Source organism: Cyanistes caeruleus, chromosome 16 (genome assembly GCF_971803275.1).
Source record: "Cyanistes caeruleus chromosome 16, bCyaCae1.hap1.1, whole genome shotgun sequence".
In the NCBI taxonomy this organism is placed as follows: Eukaryota; Metazoa; Chordata; class Aves; order Passeriformes; family Paridae; genus Cyanistes; species Cyanistes caeruleus.
The window spans coordinates 16,840,376-16,865,443 of record NC_141716.1 but is presented as its reverse complement, the minus strand read 5'-3'; the positions used below and the strand labels follow the sequence as shown (position 1 = coordinate 16,865,443).

At 38.8% G+C, this 25,068-nt stretch overlaps 1 protein-coding gene across 48 annotated transcripts in view; it reads left to right on the top strand.

The window, feature by feature from the left end:
- PHF20 (PHD finger protein 20) overlaps positions 1 to 25,068 on the top strand; it is a 78,360-nt gene that overhangs the window by 42,630 nt on the left and 10,662 nt on the right. For 15 of the 48 annotated variants that reach the window (XR_015276922.1, XM_086852669.1, XM_086852681.1 and 12 more), the window contains 6 exons: positions 1,075 to 1,353; positions 9,539 to 9,718; positions 12,905 to 13,003; positions 14,649 to 14,810; positions 16,982 to 17,178; positions 22,459 to 22,558. Coding sequence is in view for 44 of the 48 variants with exons in the window: in XM_086852669.1 (XP_086708795.1) it covers positions 1,075 to 1,353; positions 9,539 to 9,718; positions 12,905 to 13,003; positions 14,649 to 14,810; positions 16,982 to 17,178; positions 22,459 to 22,558 (1,017 nt within the window). In the remaining 4 variants the exon portion in view is untranslated. The remainder of the gene's footprint in view (positions 1 to 1,074; positions 1,354 to 9,538; positions 9,719 to 12,904; positions 13,004 to 14,648; positions 14,811 to 16,981; positions 17,179 to 22,458; positions 22,559 to 25,068) is intronic. The other 33 variants (XR_015276923.1, XR_015276925.1, XR_015276924.1 and 30 more) reach the window with 5 other exon arrangements.

Sequence of the window (25,068 nt, the reverse complement as noted above, 5' to 3'; positions counted from 1 at the left end):
GTTGCTAGGTTTGGGTCTTGCAGATAAACATTCCTTTCTTAATCCTGAAAGTTGAAAACTATTGTAAATATGGAAATAACGCTTCAGTACTGGCAAAGCAAATTGAGAAATCGTATTTGGAAGCTGTTTTTTTGAAATGATACCTCTTTTCCATTGTCTCCTAGCTGGAGAGGGATTTTTTGATGCTGTGTATTAGTGATGGATAATTGCCTAGATCTATTTAGATCTGTTTCCTCATTTTTACCTCTCGTGTTGTATTTAATACAGATACTGGTGACAGTAATCTGATTTAGTTCAAAGTGTTCCTTTGGTATGTTTCTTTAGTACAAAATCATGAACTAAAAGTTTCTGACATTTATGATAGATACAACCCTAGGTTGCACAGTAGTGCTCTGTAGAATAGGTGCCATAAAATGTTCTTACATTTGAATCTTTAGACTTCCCTTGCTTTTCTGAGAAACTAAGTAAGTATAGTTCATAGGGAACATTCTGTAACAGATGCAGGCAATTTTGTTTTTCATTGCTCGTTAAAAATTGAAATAAATTTCAATTTTACTTTAAAAATGTTTGGGCATACTGCTTCTGTTGTCTTTGGAAGTAACCAGGCTTTGGTGGTGGGACTGTGCACCCAGAAAGCAGGTAGCAAAATAACTGTAAGCAGAGAAGCAGAACTGTTTTCTTGATTTCACCAAAGGTATGAATAGTTGTGAACAAATAATCTTTAGTGTTTGGATTTAGGCATGTAATCTCTGTGTGATTCAGTCTTTTATCTTTAGGAGCGCTATACAGTGATATCAGCTGTTGGGCAAGGACTCAGGGAAGCAAAATATTGTAACTTACTCATTAAAACAGTGCCATCATGACAGCCAGTTTCTATGAGCAGTGTAGGGTAGTTTTCCCTTTAAAGTTACTGATCGTTAAGGCAGATACGGCATTAACATTTTATTTTTAGCATTTCATAGCTAATATGTGTGAATGCATGTTTACTTAATTTCTTTTTGCTGTTTAAGTTTAGGAAACCATTTGGTAAATATAGCATATGCATGGGGCAACTTATCTGTTTTGTTCTTACAGTAACAAAACCTTGTAGGAGAACAGATTTTCTTGCATCAAAAAAAGCTGCAACTGTTGACCAAGATCACAAGTTTAGATGCAAATTCTTGGACTGTTCAAAATCCTTCCGCAAAGCCAAGTTATTGCATTATCACATGAAATACTTTCATGGAGTGGAGAAGGCTGCAGAATCACAGCAGAACCCTGTAAAAAGAAATATTCAAACCAGAGCTTCTTTGGCTTCTGAAAAAGCTAATCAAGAAAGGTCAAAAAGAGGACGGACCACAACTGGTTCACTGTGTAAGTATGGTGCTGATCTCTATTGTTTTTTTTAAACAGCAGCAGGCAGGACAGGCAGAAAATACCAGAAATCCATTTTCTTTTGGGCTGAAGGACTCTTTTAGGGCTGTGTCTTAGCATGTTTCTATATGGAGAAGCATAATATATGTGTACATCATATTGTAGAAGGGTATGAAGATGTTCCTTCTTGCAGAATTCAAGATCATGTTCTGGTAAAGATCCCACTATGCAGCTTCTCTTATTTTTCTCTAGAAGCTCACTTGCATATGAAACCTCTGTTCCTTTTTAAAAACCACAGTTCCCTGAACTTCTGACTTGATGTTTATTTTTCTCCTGGCTTACAAATAGTATTGATTGGAGATTTCTGTCCTTTTCTGTATTAGGGAACAGTTTGGATACCTCCAGTTCTCACCTATTTCTTCCTTGTCCTTAGGTTTTGACTTCACTTATCTGTACTTAACTGCCTTCAAGCACATACCTGGCTGGAAATCCAGTACCAGTTTCAGGAGTATTTACTGTTCTGTGGGATGAGAAATCCTAGTATTTAACAAGTTCAGTTGTTTCACCTATGCTTGGAAAAAGATCTTTGCACAGATAATCAGTGGAAAGGGATAAAAACTTAGCCAGAAAAAAAAAAAAAGAAGTAAGTTTTAACTGCTTTGCAGTCCGCAAAATCGCATTCACTTCTGTTTCACCCTCACTCTCTGAAGCACTCTCTGCCTGCCATGATACCAGAGTGGCAGTCTAGGTCTAGTGTGAACTGTAGTGGTTACTGATAACCTGTCCAGACTTGGCTCTTGTGGACTGATGTCTCTGTACTGCAAGTCTGTAAAACTAGTCATGTCTTCTGTCTTTTCACTGAGCCTTTTTTATAAAATACATCATTCTCCTTGCTGAATTCCCTGATGTCTTTTGTCTTTGCAGTTGATTTTTCATTAATACTTTAAGAATTCTAAAGTCTTGCAAGTTGCTCACAGAGCTCCAGCTTGCTACAGGAGGACATATCTTGCCTTACTTTGTTTCATGACTGCATTTCCTGGAGTCCAGAAAATGACTTTTCATTCGGGGTGCTACTGCTTGTTCCTAACAAGATGTGTGTGATTTTACATACTGTAACTACATGTAAACCCCAAATACTTCTGTATCTTTAAATAATGCAGAGGCATAAGCTTGGATTAGGTAGGGAAGGAATTCTCTTCAAATACATTAGGTAGGAGGATGTAATGATTTGTATGTATTGTACTCTGCATGCAACTTAATTGAACCCAGGTATTGCCTGGAGGAACATACCTGAGATAAGCATGGTGTGAAGACTGGCTGCTGACAGCTGCAAAGTGATCAAAACAGGCTTTGCACATGTCATGGGCTTTTCAATAACCGACTTCAGTTTGGCTCTTCGAACTGTGTAATTATTTTTATTTGAGAAGTTGTTTTGTTGTGATTGTCTTCAATGCCCTGACTAGTGACTCAAGATCTTGACGCTTCAATTTATCCATTCCTCCAAGTGCATACAGTCAGATGCACCATCATCACTGTCAGGTAATTCCTTGTGGAGCTGAGATAAAACTGTATTTGCTTATTTTAAACCCCCACTCTTCTAATTCACCATTTGTGGATGGATACTTTTCACCTGGATCATTTCCACGATGTGATTCATAGCAGCTCTCTGCACAGAGAACCTGGGGTGTGCTCACAGCTGCTGAACATTGCATCAAGGTGGAAGGGGGTTGTAAAATTCTCAAGTAACCTTCACAGTTGAAGCCTGCTGTTGTGGAGCTATACTATATTTTTTTCTTGATGAGGAAAAGCAATGTCATTATATATTTGTTAATTGTCTGATACTAAGTGCCATTGTTTTGTAACTCAGTGTGTTCTTAATTTCCCTGATTTTTGTTTGGTGGTGCTACACAGTCAAAAGCAGAGTTAATGAGGTTCCTGAGCTCTTACTGTATTATTTGAAGTTCTGTTCTTCTGTCTTAATGGCATGGATAGAAAGCTGGTCTTCTAGGTAAGACTTTCTGTCTACTGAACACTTACACCACCTTTTCAAAAGGCTTTTCAGGAGGTACTGCTTAGAGTGAAAGCTTTTGAATCCGTAATTCAGTCCGATACGTAGTGGGTATACTTTCCACTTTTACAATCCTGTTGTGAGCAAAAATTCTCCTGTTTGAAAAGAATATATTTAAATAATTTTACCTTTTTGGTAGAAATGTCCTTTTCTGGTACTTCACTATATTAGGTAGATTTTAGTGCTTAAGAAAAGGTGGCAATTTCTAAAAGATAAAACTTTAAAACTTTAGGAATCATGATTTTTGTTATTCCGTAAATTTGAAGATGCTCTTGCTTTAAAAGCTTTGTCACATTTATCTCACAAGTTCTATTTCAGACTTCCAGGACTCCTTACTCTTTCTGCTACACATAAAATAAATGGTGGGGGTTGTCTGGTGCTGGATTTAAAGGGAGAATACTTACTGCTTCTAAAGTTGTAGGAAAATGTGCAATATTCAGAGCAGTAGCAGAACATATTCTTTGCAGTGCCTAAAATTAAAATTTTAACACATAGGAAAGAAAATGGATGTAAGTGGTCTTCAGTGACCGTGTTGTGGGATTTGGGAAAGAACAATTTAAATATAGTTGCTTTGCACTGAAGTGGAGACTCTGAGATTACGATTTCTTGTATGTAAATTGTGCTACTTGACATTGGAATCAAAGCTTGAGTGAGCTAGAAAGGTTAATATGGGACTGATTCGAGCTGTCTCCTCCTTTTTCCAAAGAAGGATCTTGCCTTTGCAGTGGCAAACTTGATAGATAGTTCTCTAAATTTTGTAGTTGCTCTGAACAGAGAGGACTGAACTGCTATTGCCTGCAGGTTGTATTTTACATATGCCTTACAGAATATGCCTAAATAGAATGACTAGGACTTCATGGCTACTGGATGTTTTCAGGCAACACCTTTCTTAAATTTATGAGGAAGTAGTATGAGATCATTATGATGAAGCAGCTCTTCCCCCATGTGCCTGTTACTTACCTCCTTGAGTTGCTGCTACTTTGGTCTTCAGGACAGAATTGTTCTTATATGCAAGAAGGCAGTAAATGTTGTGTCCCCCTGGGCTATAGGAGACACAGGCATACCTGCCCTCAGCCCTCAGGTTGCATTACACATCAGCAGGTGCACTGCAGAACACCTCCAGGCTTCTGTTAGGAGGATTACAACCTACACAAATGTATGTGGGTGCATAAGCCCTAGAAGAGGCTTTTTGAAAATCTGGGCTGCAGATGATTTCAGTGTTGGTCTTAGTTGAAAGAGTTGCTTAGATTTTGTGCTAGTTCAAATAGACACGCTCTATCAGAATTATTGCTTGGAAATTAAACGTGGTACGGCATCTGTGAAAATGTATGTCAGTTAGTGACTTAGTGATTGCTGTAATGAAAAATGGAGTAGAACTGTGTCCATATGCATTAACCTTTAGACAAGCTTTTTTCTTTGTGGTCCCTTCTCTTTTGCTTCAGAACCCCTTAGTTTACTGTTGAAGTACATCATCCCCTACTGTGACTTGTGCCCTGCAGACACTGTAAACAATTGTCTCTGAAGGTACCAGTTTTCTCTTTCAGATATGGCTGTCTGTCCATGTTATTTCATATAAAGTGCCTGCAAAAGGGTACTCTTAATAAAGATTGTTGTTTCCTGACCTATAGAAATTGGTTTTTTCTGACCTAGACCACTCCAAGGGCATGAAATATAGAATAGCTTTCTTTCTTTCTTTGTACCTGTAAGTACAACAATTTTGACATCTTGACTGGGAGTTTTTCTGGATTGATGGCTTTCATCTTTTTACTAAAATCTATTCATTTGGAGCTTTGCTAACATGTAGTTTATGCCTTTGTGGTGAACATATTTTCCTGAAATCTGAAAGTCAGGACTTGAGTGCTTGCACAGCTGATGTGCCCCACGTCATACCCTGGCAAAGTTCTGTACTTGCTGGATGCCGAAGATTTCTCAGGAGACACAAACCTCATGAACAAGTAGGGGAATAGATAGTGTGCATGCATGGAAGCACCATATGAGGTGATCTGTGTGTTCTTAATGCTCCTAATAACTACTTAGTACTGTTATCAGCACAACTGTACTGACAGCGACCTCATGAGTTGATACCCATTGACTCCTAGGACATAGTTTAGCTCTTCTCAGGAGTTTTGGTCAAATAACCTCTGTTTTAAAATTCTGCCTATTCAAAGTTAATTACGGTATGTTCTGTTAGTGTACGACCAATTTTATGCATGAATTCTTTACTTGAATGCATGTAAACAAAATAGATATTTTGTCCTTACATGTGTTACGGATGAGAGCTGAACTGAGGGGGGCAGGGAGTGGTGGGGGGTGGCAAACTTGTTTTGACACCTTAAAACATGGTTGTCACTAACAGCTGGCCACAGGCGCACCTCTGGCCTGTTATGTAGTGGTTGTCAGGTTAATCCTTTGGGAAATTTTCCTGTTTTCTCTTGATTCTGGCTGGCCAGTGCTTCTGCTAGACAGTGGGATATGCATGGTGATCTACAAATGTGAGGTTTTTCCTTGCAGCAGGGGAACATCTGCATAATCACTGTCTGTGTTTGAAGAATCACCAGTTGTATTCAGCTTATCATGACAATACTGCATTTGGTTTCTGGGGGCCGGCTGTAAGTCCAGATGAAACATGGCTTTTCAGTTCTTGAAAATACCACTGGAAGTTCTCAGCAAATGATCTCACAGCTGTGGATGGTGACTTTGTCTGATTCACGTACTTGGGAATGCAATCTCTGCTTCCTCTGAATGCTGAGTTATCTTCTTGCCTGGGGTCCTACATCAGGGTTCCAGGGCACAGAAAGCTACTGCTTTGTCTGTCACTGAACCTCAATGTGCTTAGTAGTAAGTTCTCTAAAGCTTATTTCGTGTGTTTTCTGCATGGTTGAGGTAATTTCATATCTCAGGTCTGTATGTCTTAGTTTCTAAGATCCTTCACAGCTTCTGGGTCAGCTCTTCATATGACAGAGGATATTTCTTCCAGGCTTGGGAGAGAGAGGCCTGAAAGAACTCCCTGGACGGAGGCTGGAGGCAGTTAATCAGCAATCCTGTTCATCTCCAGTATCTTGTGAACATACACCTCCTGTTCCTGTTAGTAGTATTCAGTGTCATCTGAGCTGGAAATTAATCTGCTCTGATGTTTAATCACAGCGTTGCTGTTCAAGGACAATGAAAGTGTCATTGTCCAGGGTGTCAGGAAGTTTTTTGTGCCTTTTATGGTTTTCCCAAGGGGGAACACAGATATATGTGTCTTCAAGGGGCCTGCACAAGCAGCTTTAAGAAAAACATAGAGATTCCCTTTGTAGTCCTCACAGGAATCTCTATGAGCATGGTCCTGCTGTAGCTGCAGCCTCACAACCCGGTCATCCTGTGACTGGGTGGAAGCAGAGGAGTAGGAAACCTTCTGGAGGGTTCAGGTTCACTTGGGGAGACCATATGATGGAAGCAGGTGGTATTTATGCAGAAAAACCAAATGTGAGAAATGTTCAAGTTCTAAAGCCACGTGCCTAAATATAAGGTCTTAGTTGTGGTTACTATGAATGGTTACTATGGTATGGTTCCTTGTTCTTTAGGGAACTGTTTTATTAACTGACCTGTCTGAGTTATACTTCCAAATGAAGAAAGACACCTTAGTGTGGAAAGCTTGTACATTGTCATCTCCATGGGATCAGTTTTAATATTTGCTGCCCTGAAAGTTTAGGCTAAATTTCCAGGTATTTAATCTCATCTTCTCAAATTTAATCACAACTTCTAAAATTTATTTCAGAGTGCTCAGAGATCTTGTAGACCCTCTAAACTTTTCCGTCAATGTAACAAAGTTGTTTCAAAATCTTATGTGTTTGTGTCAGTTACTGGGGGGAAAAAAAAATGCATCCAGTGTATGATAGAGTACCTTGGCCCCTCCCCCAGAACAATGTATTGGTTAGCTGAGAAATCTTACAGAAATATATTAATCTGTGTGTTGCAAAAGACAGGATGTATTCTTGGCAAAAATCTCCTTGAAATTAAGTCTCACAAAGCTACAAAAATCCAGTGGACACAAAATACAATTTTGTTCCACCAAGAGCCTGTGTACACCTGTGTCAGGTGCCACAGGAAGTGCCATGTGCTGTTGCAGACTGGTGAGATCGAGGTGGCTCTGGTGTTCTTAAATGTTAATTCATGAGATTGAATTTGGGCTGTTGGGAGAAGTGAAAGTTAGGAGGCCTAAATGAAGGCTGTCAGGTTTGTATGGATTTTTGTATTGTGATTTTGAGTTTCACTTGACACAGAGTTGTGTAAATATTTTGGAAATATTGCAGAGTGGTAGACAGCCAGGAAAACTGCAGAAAAGATTGTTTATGTGACTTTGCACCCTGTACTGAAGTATGCCATTTGCATTTCTTGAAGCTTGGGCAGATCTCTAAGGATACTGGTGTTCCCAAAGAGATTATGTAGTACCTGAATGTTATTTCTCAGCTACTGTGTACGATGGGAAAAAGTTTTCTTCTGTTTTTGTCATCTGAATTGATGACAAAATATCTTGACCCCTAGTCATGGAAGTCCTTAGAGGAGCAGGAAGTCAAAATAGACCTGACTTTAAAAAGTGAATAAGGACAGCACCAATAAAACCAACCAAAAAAAAAAATTACCACAAAACCTCTTTTTCTGCAAGAAAACTTGGTCTTGTTGCAAATGGAAGGTCATACACATAATTGTGGTGTTTTATCAAGGATTCTGCTTTAATAATTCTTTATGGACAAAGCCTTCTACTTTCTTGAGGGAAATACGCACCCAGTGAAATGCAGCAGTGTGTTGCCTGTCTGGACAAACGGCATCTTTTATAGAGTCTTGTGTGGGAATTGGGTTTTGGTTTAATTTCTGTCATTTGTGCCCACTGTAGAGCACTAGGGCAAGTGACTAGAAGATAAGTTTGGTTGTGGAAATAGTTGCAAGTGGCTTTTCTTTTTTGTTTGGAATTTTTTTCCCCTTAAGTTCTAACTTCATAGAGAGAGAGGACCAAGGAAAATGTAGTAAGATTTCTGCATCTTGGAGTTTCTTTTGCCTGAAGAGATCCTGATTCTGAAAGCTGTACAATGACATGTCTTAATGTGCCTTGTTATTTCTTCAGCTTGAAATGCTGATCAAGGCAGGGTGCTTGATCCAGTTTCTTCTATTAAGTGTGCTCTATGGGACTCTTTCCATTTTCAGTCGCTCTCAGGTTCTTCTCACAATTGTTTCATTGAAGTGTCTAAGTGTAGCATGTTAATCTTCAGACTAGAAAGAAGTTGCCTTTCTTATCCTCTGAACTTTTGAGATGCGTATGATGATGGAACTGGACATTTTTGAAAAATGTCAGCAACCTGTCACCTTAGCTAATGGGTCTCATTGACTAAGATACTTGATGTAATATTCCAGAATGGCAGTGTACTGCTCTTGTTTAGTCTGCTGTCCTACCTGCCATGCAGCTTTAGCTTTTATCACCTTCACTGCTCTTTTTCTGTCCAGGAATCTTTCAGTAGGAGTTGCTATTTGCAGTTAGGAGGATGAAACTGTTTGACTTAAATAAAAAACTTAATCTCTGGTGAAGCCATGTCTGCATCTTACAATTTTTATGAATTTTAGGTAGTGATCCTGATTCTTGCATGTCACTCTTGATTGAAACACTGTTGTTTCAGTGATATGTTTTTAAAAACTGTCCTTCCTTATATGTGCTTTATATATGCCTTAAATATGCCACTTCTGTGTGTGTTACAAAGCACACTTTTGAGAACTGTCTGTGGTTCCTCTAATTAAACCAACTGGACACTTTTTCTCTTGGAGAAACTAATAAAAATTACCTGACCCATATCTCTGCCAAACTGAACTGTTTCTCTTCTCATCTATTCTCAAAGTCACAGTTTTTCTGGAAGAATAGAGCTTTGGGGAATGTGGGGACATCCCCTGTTTCTTTTTGAGAGAAAACCCCTTCAACAAATCTAACTAAAGCATTTGGAGGTCTTAGCCTTTTAGTCAGGGCTAGGACTGAGTTGAGCAATGTCTGGTCAGAAACATTCCGCATGTACTGCCAGAGCTGCTGCTGCTGAAATAAACTGACTTTGGAAAGTATTTAAAGTTTGGACTTGGTCTTTGTTCTCTTTGTAGATGCTCCTCTACACATAGCCCTCAGGAGTACCCCATATAGAGATGAAAAAGTAGAAAAGAGAAGAACTTCAACTCCTGTAAGTGTGTTAAATAGTCACCGACATTCTATTAGAGACCAAGCCAGGAACCACATAGCAAGAGCACTGCGGAGGCCTCGGGAAAGAGAAAGAGTTCAACATGGTACGGCTTTTGGTTTAACATGGAAAGTTAAACGTGGAAAAGTCTTGGGAAAGTGTTAAACATTGTAAAGGACTGATAATACTCTGTATACCATCATTTATGGAGAGTAATTTTGTATAAATGTATGGCATAAAATGTAAGCAGTGTTTTCACTGTCATTTTGTAAGTTTTCATGCTATCTGCACTGGGGTTTATTTTTCCCAGTCAGTTGGTAATATTTATAAGATGTAAATAGTACTAAAGTATTAAAGGTCATGAAAAGGTTGTAGGTCTTAATTCTGTTCAACTCCTGGCTGTCCAAATCATTGAATATTTTAAGTAATCTTATACTTACAGAAATACCTAAAATTAAAATACCTCCCTAAAAAGAGGGGAAGGGGGGTGGGCATGAGGCACAATTTCCTAGGGTGGTTTATTTTGTAGGGGCTTTTTGTCAATAGCATTTGATGACTTCTGGTAGTCAGAAGTTGCTACTAGACATCTCCAAAGAGCTTCACAACTTTGACTGTTCAGTGATATTGTGTAAACACTGTTTATAGTGAAATCTACTGTTGCATAGGTGCGTAACAGCCAAATGGGATGAGGGGATGTATGTTTACACACACGCACACTCTCATAGAAGCAATACATATATTTTAATATTTTTGTTTGTATATAAATAATACATAAATAATTTCCAGCATAATTTTAGATTACTATATCACCACTTTCCTTCAGATGTTGGTAAAAACTTGAGTCACAGTGATGAGGAAAACATAAATAAAACCTGAGGTTAGACTATTTTATCTCTGACAGATGCTCTGTATCCTGGAGATTACCTTCTTAGCTGCCTGTCTCTGTATTGTTCTGTTGATCACAGCAGACAGACATTACTTAGCATCTTGCTTATTCTTGGGCATCTCTCACTGCCCTCTCATGGAGGAAGATCTGAATGAGATCCATCAGTAGCTCCTCACTGTTCCTCACTCAGTGGGCCATGACCTATGTGTGAGTGTGGCATTTAGAAATTATAATGAACTTTCACAGTGGTGATGTGATGGAGGATAGTGAGCACTCATCCCAGTTCTTATGAGTCTGCCATTCAAGGAAGTTGAAATCCTTGTTTTTTAAAAAAAACCAAAAAAACAACCCATTAAAAAAATGTAGTTGTTGTGTGCTTAATTTTTAGGATTTTGTTTTTCAGTTTATCTTTCTGTTTGATCATGTGAGGATGAGGATGCTCCTAACCTAGACAAGTCTCTTTATCTGGTCTTATGTCACTGAAAATACATTACGCTTCAGAGCACTTAGAAGAAACAACTTTAGACAACAAGATTGTTCAGTACCTGGTTTCTTGGAAGACTGGTATAATACTTGAATACTTGTTCTTTGAAGATTTTTTTTCCAGGGAAACATGCATTAACTGTGTTGTGCATTTCAGAAGATAGCGGCACACAGAAATTTGCAAATTCTTAGATTTTTTTCAGGTTTTAAGACACATGGGGAAGCTTAAGGGGACAAAGTGGATTACATGACAATTTCTCTCATTTTTGTCTTGGATACATTGATAGTGGTTGAGGAAGCTTACCTTATGCCCTTGGATATCTTCAAAAAAATTCAGCAATCTGATCATGTGAATTTCAGTTTGCAAATGAAAAGAAGCAAAATTTTTCTACCTCTGTTGAGCTCAGTTACTCTCTCTTTGCCCTTCTGGAGGAATAAAATGGTAGAGCTTCCTTGCATCCCTGTGAGCAGAGAGAAGGGAATGGTACCAAGAGGATCCTGACTATTGGAAGAACGGGAAATGAGGACAGAGGAAAGTAAGAAGGAAGTTGGAAGCACAGTATTTGACACTTAAATATGAACATTTTCTTTTCCTGTTTTTTGTTTTGTTGTTCTTTTTTTTAACTCCCCTCAACACCCATGGAGAGGTAGAAGAAGGTGACTTTTGTGCTGCCGCTCCTGCTGCCTTTGTAGGCCAGGTGACTGGTGTAGCCTTGTGGGTGAGCACACTGAGGTGCCTTTGCTAATCTCATGCTAAGAGCGGCACAGAAGTGGCAAAGTAGTAGGAAATCTTTGAGGACTGAGAGGGATGGGGAGGTGCAGAGCAAGAGTCTCCTGAGGACAAGCTACTGAGCATGTCTCCTTCATGCTTACCAGAGCTGATTAAATGTGAATGCAATTTGCAGTTGTTCAGTGAGCTGTTTGAGCCATAAATATACAACTGATGAATTTACTGTTGACATGTGTGAAAGAGATTGATGTGATATGCTGGTATTGCCGGTTTGCTTCATAAATGGTTACAGACAGCCATGGGTTCTCAAATGGTTTGTGCAAGTGAAGATTTCTTACAGTATAGTGTCTTCAAGTGCTTATTCAGAACTCTTATCATCTGACACTGAAATAGGTTTCTGAATGGGATGGTGAGTGGCTCAATCAGCCAAGCACTCTGAGAGCAGAGCCCTTTTGAGATAAAAAGCATCCTTCCATAATAAATGTTGATTACATTTCTGAGTCAGGATAATTTACTTAAGGAACTGCGTAAGTATCTAGAAATTCTGCTGCTGAGACCTAAATCTGAAAGACAAAACATGTGTCTGGAAAGCAGGGATTTGTGTACATGACCTTGCAACAGAGTTATACTGAGCTGTGCATGCTCTAGAATCATGCTTGATTGACAGCTGTCAGTCATTCAAAAATTACAGTGTGTTTTTAATCTCATGAAAATAGAACGGAGAACAGATGTTGAGAGAATAATAGTTAAAGCCAGCTGAACCAATTGCTCTGTTTTCAATATCAGTAAAATATTTGATGGGGGAACTGAAGTTTGGGATGTTGGGGTTTTGTTCTATTAAAATGCTAGTGAAATGTTTAGTCATAATAATTTAGAAGGTGGATATAACAAATCCCTCAGTCTTTTTTATGATCTCTGAAGCATGTAAATAATAAATGAACACTGCTGTACATTTGATTTCTCCCATGTGGTGCTCATATTTTGTTATGGGACAGTCAAATTAGGACTTAAAATAGATCATTCCAATTGAGAGCTGAGAAATTCTTACAAATAAGATTTCCTTTTTCTGTTTTTTTCTGCAGTGAACTGGCTTTGATTTTTCCAAAGGAACTGTGGAAGCTTTTAAAGAAATTATGAAGTAGAATAAATGTATAATTTTTTTTAAACTAATTTGGATTTTTGTCTAATTGCAGCTGTTAAAGGACATGAGAAGAGCAAAGAAAAAAAATCCAAAGACTATGGAAGATCCAAGTCAAAGAAAAAGAAAAAAAAGAAAAAGAGGTCTAAGCCTGGTAAAGCTCATTTTTCTTCTGTAGATGAAACTGACTTCATTATTTTGTTTTGTTACCTCAAAAAAATCACTTTAGGTCACTTAAGAACAAGCATTGTACTTCAGACTTCTTTCTTCACTTAGCTTTTATTTTGTTAAGTGATTGATTTTAAATTGTGATTGGCAAGATAATCTGTTTCCTGGTTAAGCTTTGTTAGTGCTGGATGGTGGCTTGTAGTAGTGCTCGTAATGACACAGAACAAATGTCACTCAAAAATGTCACTCACAAATGAATGTCAGTCTATAAGTCGGGCTTTTCCTTAATAAGTGTGCTTCTGTGCAAGCTTTGCCCCATTAAGAGAGTGTAGATACCCTGTGTACAGACTGTTCTCAGTTCTGTTAGCCCTGGGGCTGCTTTATGAATGCTGGAGTTTGGAAGCATTGAGTCCTCTTTTTCTGCTGTTAACCGTACTTATTTCTTACACCTTCACTTGCGAGGGAGGGGCCTGTAACAATGAGCCAAATTAAACCTGTCACAGCCTTAATTTCTTTCTTAAAGATTTAAGATCTTAAATTAATTTCTTAAAGAAATTAATCTTTTTTCTGGAGAGATTAAGTAAAAGCCCAATTTAAAGTCTGTACTCAAGTTATCCCTCTTTCATGTCTTATTACATTAAAGGATCAAGTGTGACAACTTTCTCTGCTGTTGTTGGGGATGCAGCATACTTCAATCTGCTAGGCATAATTTGTGAAACTAGATCTCCCTAAGGAAGAGTTTCTAAGGTAGAAACACTTCCCTAATTGCTGCCATGAATAAAGTAAACTATCAAGAGAGTGGATGGAAGGAACCATAGGCCAAGTGACTTAGAATTGTACTGAAACAAATAATGAGTTTCTGATTATATGGTGCTCACAAGTGTAATTGATAATGTGCAAAATGTAATTTGTAGATTTCTTGCACCAATAGTCCCCATGAGCTGCATGTCAATCTGTCTTTGGTTTTAAGATGTTGCATGCCTTTTTTTGATGCTGACCTTATGCTAATTCAGTCCAGAAACTGTGAAGATTTTTTTCCAGATAACTGGAGGGTGCTGCTTATAACTTGACCCAGCCTTGATTTATCCAGTGTAGGCCTCACAGAGGAGAGCCATTCAAGGTGTTTTCTTCACACACTCCTAATCTGGGCTTGTCTGCTTGTGCATTCTGTTCCATTTGTAGACTAGGAAAACGAGTGCTTTCTGTCCTCTTTGAAGTCTGTGAGATTAGGGAATGTGAGTGTAGCTCATGTGAGTAACAGTGGGATGTGAGAGGGAGCTCTCCAGCTAGCGGTGCTTGTGTGGAAGTGCCTGTAAAGCAAAAGCATTTGTATACCTACTCAGCCTGAAGAATAGTTGGTCTGGAAAGGCTGGTCACTTACCCTTTATCACTTCTGTTAGCAGTAAGCAGTGACTGAGTGGCATAAAATTGTCTGGTTCAGACAATACCTTCCTTGCCTCTGGAAAGCTTGCACATCTTCCAACGGCATCCTGCAGTCCCAGAGTTCCAGTATACTGGGAACTGGCCCAGTGAATTACACATTCATGCTATGGGCATGCATGGCGCTCTTTCTTCTGTCAACTTTTTTTGACCATAGATTTTTAATTGTAACATGTAGTACAATTTTACAGGGCATTCAGGCATTGGAGAGAACATAAATATCACACAAGAGCTTTCACCTGAAAAACCGGTTGTCATAAAATCTAGTTCTTCAAATAAATCATCTGCTTATCCAAGTACACTGCTGCACTGCACTGATTCTGGACAGCACAGAGGAAAAGCAAAAGCAAATGGTGAGCTGATTCTCCTATATGACTTTCTGGTTCTGTCTTCCATTAACAGTAAATATCTGTGCAGTACTAACATACTCGGAAACTATTAACGCGTAAGTTTGACTATTCTTACTCAGGGCTGTGTGTATTTCCTTCCCCCTGCTTGGCAAGACTGGACCCAGTTCATTTGCCAGAGCTTGATGTTAATGCTTTTATACTTTGACTTTACTTTCATATACACTTCAAGACAGTAGCCCTTATTTCAGAATCAAACTCATTTTGCATTCTTTTTTTTTCAGTGCCTTATTAACTACTAAAATAACTTCCAACTTAATAATTAAAATTTTCATATTTTCAAAGGTTTCTACAAAGTAAGAATTCTTTTAGAGTTAAAAATGAGTACTTTGCAAGCTTGCCGTGTTGGAGAGACCACTGGGTGTGGTGAGGTATACTTGTATAGATACAGAATGGTATATGGTTACAATGACTTTCTGAGCTTCATAATGAGAAGCTCTTGGATAGCTGTTTATTGGTGTCTTCATATCTGGTGTACTTCATACACAGAACCCATAAAAATCTGGCTGCTGTGTACCAGCTTTCAGAATTATTAATATCTTGGTCCATTTTACTATTTACTGTTACACACTGGTGCAATAAAAAAGATAAACATTTGGCTTTTTTCTTGTTCTTAAAATTCATAAATTTGAAGGAACTAGAAATTGTATGACAGTTTGATTATATACAAGAAAATTCCTTTTTGTACAGATACACTGTTGAGAACCACTTTTTTTTATTTTTTTTTTGCATAGCTTTGTTTGTTATTAGACAAAAGTAAAATTTAAGTTCAGTTAAATTCCTCTTCATAAGCCAAACAAGAAACATAAAAAACTACTGAGGTGCAGATGGTGGTAATGTCTTGAAACTTATTTTGCAAGTTTGAGCAGTTGCGTTTCTGGAGTATATCAACAATCGGACATATAGGACCTTGGCCATCAGTTGCTCAGACTTCTTTTGATCACTTCATAGATACTGAAAGTGGTAGAAAATAACAGCAATTATTTTAATTCATCCTTTTAAGAATTGTTTTGTTGCTTTTTGCATCTGCAGAACTTGTGCCTAGATAAACAAGATCTGGTGTAAATAAAAGTGAAACTTTTGTGTAATACAGAAGTGTAGTGTGCCTACCCTGTTGCTTCCACAGTACTTTAGAGTGTCCTAATTCAGAAGTGGAATAGAACTTTTAAGCATGAAAATAAACTTGTGTTTGGTTCTCATCCCTTTTAATTTGACAACAGATGTTTCTCTGAAAGATATAGTTTAGGCCACAGACTGGTGGTTCTGTTTTTGCATTCTATGATTCTGTGAGCTAGATGATGAAAGTAGTTATACTCGCTGTAGGTGAAACCCCACCATCTTGCTTAAGATTAAAATTTTTACCATCCATTCACCTCTAACTCAATTATTTTCAAATAGTTAAAATACCTTGTCTTCTTCCTCTGACTCTCCCATTCTATCCCCAAGGAAGATACAGACATTGCTGTAATATTATTGAGGTAGGATTCCCAATTTAGCATGCTGTTCAGTTAAAATTTTCTTGGCAGTTTTATTCAATCTAGGATGCACTAATGCTTTAGCTAAGTAGTCCAGGTGCATTCTGGAAGAATACCTTGTGCAGTGCACTGTCTGTGGGTTAATAAATGCATCCTGAAGACTAAATAAAAATAATAATTTTTGAAGCAGGATTAAATTCTGTGTTTGACTCAGTATTTCTGTCATGAAAACATCACTTTGTGAGATTGAATGGTTCATAAAACAGAACCCTCTTGCCTCTTTTTGAGAGTTCTACACTAGAAGTGCCAAGTCACAATTCTGTACAAATTGCAGCAACTAGCTTGAATCCTATTTGAATGTACAAGCCTGGTTTTGTTGTTTATAGTTTTGTCTGAAGAGACTTTGTGCTTTTGGTTTGAGACATTGTGTGTTGACTGTGCAGTTTTAATGACTGAAGCTGTTAAGTTGGAATATTTTGAAGGAGTCATTAATAAGACTATAAAACTTTGTTATGTGGTAACCTTTAACAAACTGTCAAAAGTGTGATATTCCTTCAATTACACTGTGAACTCATGCTTTTAGGAATGTATGTCTGCATACTTGTGATGAGATTTTGAGGGACCTTTTTTGTAATTACTCAGGATTTTATATGAATACTTCTTGTACAGAGGATGATACCCTGAGCGAGTCATCTATGGATAGCTTGCCTTGGAGTGATGATGACTGCAGTCAGGATGTTGATGTAACCACCAACCCTGATGAAGAAGTTGAAGAAAGTGATTTTGAGATTGTTCGGTGTGTTTGTGAAGTAAAAGAAGAAAATGACTTCATGATTCAGGTATGTAGTGGAGGGCAAATGTACATTTCAGTGAATGTAGTGGAAGGTGTCAGTGGAGAAACTTTTGTTTTGTATATGAAGTAAACTATTGCTGTCTTCCTAAGCCATAACATTTTTTTAGGTAATCTGTCAGGATAACTGCTATAATAGTTAACTTTTGCTTCATAGTACAGTTTGGGATTTTTAATTAAAGGAAAGAGGGAAAATTCACTCCAGGTCGTAAATAGTTGGTTTGTCATTTGTGAATTCTTTTTAAAATAGAAGGCTTACTTGATTCTGAGAATGCATATTTGAAATCAGTGACTTTTTAGGCTCCCTCTAATTTAGAGCCCATTCAGAACATTGCCATGAGATAGTAGTGTACCTCCTGTTCCTCTGCCCTGCCAAGAAGCTTGACTTACACATAGAATTCTCCAGACAGGCTGAAAGAAACAAAAAACGCCAAAACAGAAAGCAGAACTTCTTTTGTGCATTCTGTGGTAGTCTGCAAATTCAAAGTTCCCAATCTGCCTAAGGCCGTCTGTCCATTTCACATGTATCTGCTCTTTTTAAACCAGCTCCACAGAAAACTTGGAGAGGCTTCTTTTATCTCTCCTGCTTAAAAACGTTGATAAAAACCTCCTTGGAAGTTATTTGCCTATTTACTTTTTGAGATTATCAGGAAATTTTTTATTATTTATAAATAATTTATAAATAATATTTATTATTTATAAATAAAGTATATTTATAATATACTTTTATTATTATCAGGAAATTGTTCCCCTATGTAGCTCCTTTGAACCATCCCACCCTGTTCCTATTAATCTCAAGAGGTGAAGTAAAAAAAGATCAATTTCTTCATAATTTTTTACTCTAATTAATTAGAGTTTCCGTGCTATTTAATTTCTATGCTTTTTCTCTTAGTGGTGAGTTCACTTTGCACACCTTTGTTTTAGTGTTGGATCTTGACAATGCAGGGCAAAGGATACCTTATGAATTAGTGGGAGAGGGTGGAGTGATAGGCAGCGGTCAAGTTTAGGTAAATAGCACCAGACTGTAGAGGAGAAAAAAGGAGTCTGGCAGTGGTGACTAAAGGGGCTAGTTGTCCTCTCCAGGAGATGGTTTACAGAAAAACACAGAGAAAAAGCCTGGAGTATAACTGGCAAAAGTAAATTCAACGCTAGGTTAGGATTGCAGAATTAAGAGAACTGTCAGCTGGCTCAGGACACTTTAAAGTTCATGGGCTGCTTCTAAGCTTGACTTGCTAGACTGAACTAGTTTGGGTGAGTTTTTTTAGCATATTGCAAACTTCTAAACACTTGAACTGTTTTGTGAAAGAATTGGCTAGGAGAGTAGGTTATTCTCTCTGAAAAAGAAATGCAGATCAGCAGTATTGTGAGTACCTGCATTCTTTATAGGGATTGAGGTGACAGGAAATATGCTGGCACCTGGGTTACCTGCTTGGGTTTGTTGTGTACCCATCTTGATTCCAGAATGAGGAGCCAGGGAAGTTTCTTCATGATTCTGGCTGGAGGTTCATTCCTCCCAGTACACATGTATTCCCTCCTCTCTTACAAGAGGGAGAATGCTAAGCATTCTCTTTGAGATGTGCTCATTGCCATGAAGGTGCCCAATTTAGAAATAATGCAGGAAAATATTAATTTTAAATAAATCAGCACTTTCTTGTCCATGAAAGATTAGGGACCATTAAGGTTTAATGAAATTAATACACAGTTAAAATGGGAGTGTGTTCCTTTAGGTATCTAAACTAATAATTTTCCCCCACATTCAGAAGATTTTATAAAAAATTTTCTTTGACCTCTACTTGCCTTAAATTAATTGTCTTGAGCAATTTGTGCATTAAGGATGTCATTCATTGCACTGGAATGCAGAAATCTGGGTTTGCATTTCTAGAAGTATGTGCTTCAGTTAGTAGAAGTTAAATCTGGAAAAAGAAGTACAGAAAAATAGTGTATTGTTGGTTAGTGCTTTTTTGTTCCAATCTCTGTAACTCTGCAGGGAGGTTACTAGACTTCATTTATGGAACTGGTACAAAGCAGCAGGGTAGCATTGCCCTGCGTTCCTTCTGGAGGCACAGCACTCAGTTTTTGTAGTGAAACCCAAAGAAATCTAGACAGATTGTCATTGTTCCTTCTTTCTAGTTTTTATACCTAAACATTGGTGGAATTTGTGTATAATGCAGAAAGTTCTGGGGCTGAATTTGATGGCCTCAGAGGTGATGGATGTAAATGGACTTGGAATATTTTTGTTCTGGAAGGTGAAAAGCTGCTTTAAAAACATTTTTTGGGTTTGGTTATTTATTTTGTGACTGAAATTTCAATTTAAATATTTTTTGCACAATGTTGTATGTTTGTTTTTTTCTAAATCTCCTGCTTGACATGCTTTGAACCTCTCTACTAATCCCACCTGGGCAGGAATTAGCTTCCCAGAAGCATGTGCCAGAGCAGTATCATGTAGCCTGGCAGCCACAGTGTGCAGTAGGTTAAAGGATGGACCTGTGCCCTGGAGGGGTGGATATTTAAGTATCAGTTGAGTAAAATTTTTAAAAAGTTGGGGTGCTTGTGCTGGTTTGAAATTAAACCAGCGGGAGAAATGAATCCCCACAAATACCTTGAGACAGATTTCAGGTCAAAGTTACAATTTAATAGGAAGATTACAGTAAATGCAATGATACACAAAAACTGACCTAGAGTCAAGACTACAGCCTGGTACCCTGTTGGTCGGGATGGTAGTCTCAGTCCCATAAAGCAGTGACAGCAGTCCTGTTGAAATGATGGTTGAAGTTGAGAGCAGTGGTCCTGTGGGAGGTCTGGTCCTCAAAGTACGGGTTCTCCTCTAGGTCTGTCCAGGAGTCTTGGTGTCCGAAATCCCCAAAGCACACAGAATATTTATGGTCAGATACAGGCAGGAATGCTCAGTACCTCCCCCAGGGTGGGGAATTTCACAATGGAATGATGTAATCCTGTAGGTGATATGATATTTTGGGGAGTCCTTGATGGCCTAGGTCTTTATAGCTGCCCATTGGGGCGGTTGAGCAATTATGGCCCACTGCCAGAGATGACCCCCTTAGGCTGGATGTAAGTTACCACTGTTCAGTCAGTTTGTGAAGACAAACAAACACTAGCCTGATGTATCTGGATTGGGGTGGAGGGGGTTGCTTCTTTTCCTTATTTCCCTCTTTCACTTGCAGCCTGGATGTGCACCTGGTAGCTCTTGCAAACGACCCACCGTTAACAGTTCATCAGGAATAATATAGATGGGAGTAGAATGCATAGTTTGGTTACAACCCTACTTGTAACCCAGGACAGACTCTTCACTAGAGTTCTGGGCAAAATTGCCTGGAAAATCACCAAGTGTAGTCCTATGCAATATGGCATGATTTATAGGATGCAGGTGTAACTAGATCTAGGAACTCCCTTCTTATTTTTAGCACAGTCTATTTCTGTGCTAAAATTTTTCACCTTTTTCTGGCTTTAATTTGTGAAAGGAGGATTGTCTCTCTTTTTTGAAAGCATCTCCTAACTGCTTTAGGACCCATACTGGAAGGCAAAACATTGGTGATCCCATCCTTCAAAAACATGTTTCTCCCTAACCTTTTACATTCTCAATTCCCAGAGCTTCTATTTCCTCCACACCTAGACCACTTATTTAATGCAGCGAAGTATTCAAAGTCTGGTTGTCCTTTTCTGTCCCTCCTAGCTTGAGAAAGGGCAGGAGATAAGAGCATTAAAGTGGTGTTGAACACAGATGAAATGTTTAGCAGCAGGTTGGCATCTTTGTAGGTCAATGAGAGCAACATGTGAGATTCCTTGCAGTTGCTTGTTAGGGTTTGGTTTAGTGCATATTGTAGTCCTGCACCACTGACAAACATTTCTGCTTTTGGTTTATGCTCTGATGTCACAGTTTCCAATCAAAACTGACTTAATATTCTTATGTGGGGTTTTGTTCCATGTTTCAGTGGTCTGTAGCCTACAATCAAAATTTTGTCTCATTAAAATACTGATGGGAGGAGAAAATGACAAAATGTAAATATTTTTTTTCCCTGCTTGTGAAAAACAAGGTTCACTCTCCTAATACATTTTAAAAGGTTTAATATAAACAAAAAGACAATAGGAGACAAAGACAATAAAGCAAAGGGTTAAAACAGCCGGGTGCTTGGCTCTCTGCCAAGAGCACACCTGGTGTCTTGGAAACACCCTTTATATGGTATTGTGCTACATGGACTTTCATGCATATTCAAACTTTTCCAGGAACTGTTTTTCATGGCCACTCCTTGCATCTGCCTTTTTAGAGCATGCATGTTTCTTGACTTTGTGGTTTTAATTCCTTTCTTATCATCTTTTGATTTGGGCTTGGGCTCCATCTTCCATAGGTGGTGTTGATAGCAGTGTTGAGTAGCCTGGGCCTCATTCATCTGTTCACTGGGGGTTATCCTGCCTGCTCAGGCAGGACCTGAACCTAACGTCCAAAATTCTTCTGACCTACGCCTAAATTCTAGCTAATAGCAGGAGAAAAAGACTGCATTGACATAAAAGCGATTATAACATTATACATACAATATTCATCTTAATACTTGTGAAATGCCAATATCACAATGTGTATTTATAATACTGCTCTGGAACAGCATGGCTTTAAGAGCAGTGATTACAGTTTAAATAGTGTAACTGTGCTAAAGAGATACAAATTATATTCAGTCATTGCCAGTATGATTGTCCTGTCTTGGAAGGATGTTGGAAGCTCTTAAAAGCCGATACAACTCCATCTGCGCTGCAGGTTTGTATTAGAGCTACCTTTGAAATGGATAAAATGTCAGAGATACAAAAATCAGTAAAGCATAATGCTAGCTAGTCCTGTGTGACATAAATATCTCTGGGATTTGATAATTGTATGTGGTTTACTGTTTGAGGGGGAGGCTTTCGAATTCAGAAAAAATTATCTGTTGTGGTGAAAAAAGCTTGATTGCTCTGTTAGCTGTCCTGGTTACGTACACATGCATCTCATGAAAGATTTTAATTTCCAATCTTTGTACCTTCCAGGATCTGTGCTTCCACTTTTTAATTCTCATTATAAAGAAACATACATGAAAAATGTGTGGGGAGGGCTCACATTTTATTATAGTCTGATTCTGTAATATATTTGCTTGTAAGTGGAAGGTTGTGTGGGTATTAATAAACCTTTCTGTCTTAAAATATGTAGATCTTGAGTTTCTTAATTGACATGATGATATTGAGCTCCTCTAGCCTTCATTTCTATTAATGTGCACTTCTTGACTTTGAACAGTGTGAAGAATGTCTGTGCTGGCAGCATGGAGTCTGTATGGGCTTACTGGAAGATAATATACCTGAGAAATATACCTGCTATGTTTGCCAAGATCCTCCAGGTACCAAAATTTAAGGTTACAGACCCTTGTTATATATGTAGTAAATCTGCTAGTTTATCTATATCTAATCTGTATCTATATCTATCTCAATGAAAATTTGCACTATTTTTCCCCTGTGTCTGTCATTGTAGTAGGTAAGTTTCAGTTTCAGAAAGTTAATTTATGTGAATGTACATGATTCAGTATTGTGGAATTACAAAAGGACGGGAATGGAAAAGAATGTTTTCACTGTGATGACCATCTGTCACATATTTGCTGTAATAAGGATTGTACTGTCTGACTGTGGCAAATGAGTGTAGAAAACACTCAGGAAGCTCAAGCAAAAACTCCTCACAAGCACATCTTAGGGTATTTGACTGGAGGTCTCCCCCAGCAAATCAAGCTTGTGCATACTTTAAAGTCAGCACAAGGCTCCTGGCTCTCCTCAGCAGTGACTCTTGTCATTGACTGTGTTACCTGCTGTCATGGTTTGACACTGGCCAAACACCAGGCACCCTTGAAAGCTGCTTGCTCACCCCCCCTGCTACATCTGGGCAGAGGAGAGAAAAATTTAACGAAGGGTTCATGAACTGAGACCGGGAGAAAACACTCCAAGGGCAAAACAGGCTCAACTTAGAGATACAAAGTGAGTTTATTACCAACAAAATCAGAGGAGAATGATGAGAAATAAAATGAGCCCTAAAAAACACCTTTTCTTCCCCAAACCCTCCCTCCTTCCTACCAACAGCACAGGGAGACAGGGCATGGGAGTCTTGGTCAGTTCATCACCCAAGTTTTTTTTTCCACTGTTGAAGGAGAGAAGTACTTCCTCTGTGAGACTGTGGGGTCCCTTCCACAGGGGGTTCTCTGCAAACCTCTTGGACTTGGGTACAATCTGATGAGCAGCACTCTGCCCAAAACTGCTGCAACGTGAGTCCTTCCCATGGGCACTCTTCCCAAAACTGCTGTGGCGAGGGTCACTCGTCCACAGGGTGCAGTCCTCCAAGGACAGGCTTCTCCAGCCTGGAAGCAGGGGTTCTCTCTCTCACTGGATCACAGCCTCCTCTAGGCATCCACCCACTCCAGCATGGGCACCTTCCCTGTTGGTCTGTGGATCCCCATGGGCTGCGGGTGGATCTATGCATCTGGATCTCTGTATCCCCACAGACTGTGGGTGGATCTCTGTATCCCCTGTGGATCCCCATGGGCTGCAGGGGCACAGCCTGCTTCACCATGGTCCTCACCATGGCCTGCGGAGGAATCTTGGCTCTGGTGCCTGGAGCATCTCTTCCCCCTCCTTCTCCACTCACCTTGTACACCATGTTGTTTCCCTCACATGTTCTCACCTCATCCTTTCTCAAACCAAAAGAAAAAACTATGTGCCTTTGTTTTGATTTTCTTCTTAAATCTGTTATCACAGAGGTATTACCAACCTCTCTCACTGACCCAGCCTTTGCAAGCAGCATGTCCATTTTCAGAGCCATCAGGGATTGGCTCTTCTGGACATGGTGGAAAGCTTCCAGCAGCTTCTCAGGGAAGCCACCTCTGTGGCAGCACCCCCTCCCCCCAGTCAGGTGGTGCAAAATCAACACACCTACAATAACCTATATATTGGTATTTACCTGGGGTAACACAGTCAGAGTTGATTAAAATAGTGTGTTCTCTCCTCCTTAGCAGATAGTTTTAAATGTCTTAGTCCATCTTACACAGCAGGTAAAGTTACACTTAAGGGAATATTTTCTGACTTTCTACTGTATGGATTACAAAGCCTTGCTGAAAGTGAAAATGGATGAGGTTTGGGCTTGAGTCCATGGTTATAAATGGCAAGAAAATGGATCTCTGTTCACCTGATGAAAAGACCTTTTTGGTTTATATACATATATTTGGATTGTGATCTAAGGGCTTATTGATTGTTGAAAGCTGCCAACTCTTTTGTTCTTTAACTCATAGATTTGTGTAGTATGTTTATTGCTGTTGTTTGTACTCTCTCCAGTGAAGACATTCTACACCTAAATATTGAACTTTTACTACAGAGACAGCAATATATTTAAGGTTTTTTAGAGTATCTTGCTTCTAGGATTTTCACCTTCTATTAAAGATCTTATGTTTTATGTCAGTTGAATGTAGTTTTAAATGGAACTGAAATGCGCACGCCAACTGAAGTTGTGTCATCACACTTGAATGCGAGTGTTTTTGTACAGCATCTGATTACAGCTTCATTTGTTTAGTTCATCATTAACTATTTGAAGATTTGACATTCACATTGGAGGGGTCTTAATTTTTACCTCTGTCTTGAAAAAGGAAAATATGTCCAACTTTTTGACTGCAAAGATGGCTTTTCAGTGGCTCTCCTTTTGGCTTGAAGTGAGTTAATAGCCTGTATGAATCTGTAAAGAGGTGCCTTTTAAAACTGGGCATGGCTATTCAGCAAACTCTTACTTAGGAGTTTTCCCCAGTCTAAACTGCTGGAACTTAAAACAGCACCGCTCATTCTATTAGAAATAAAAGCAAATTAAGTGTAATTTTGTCTA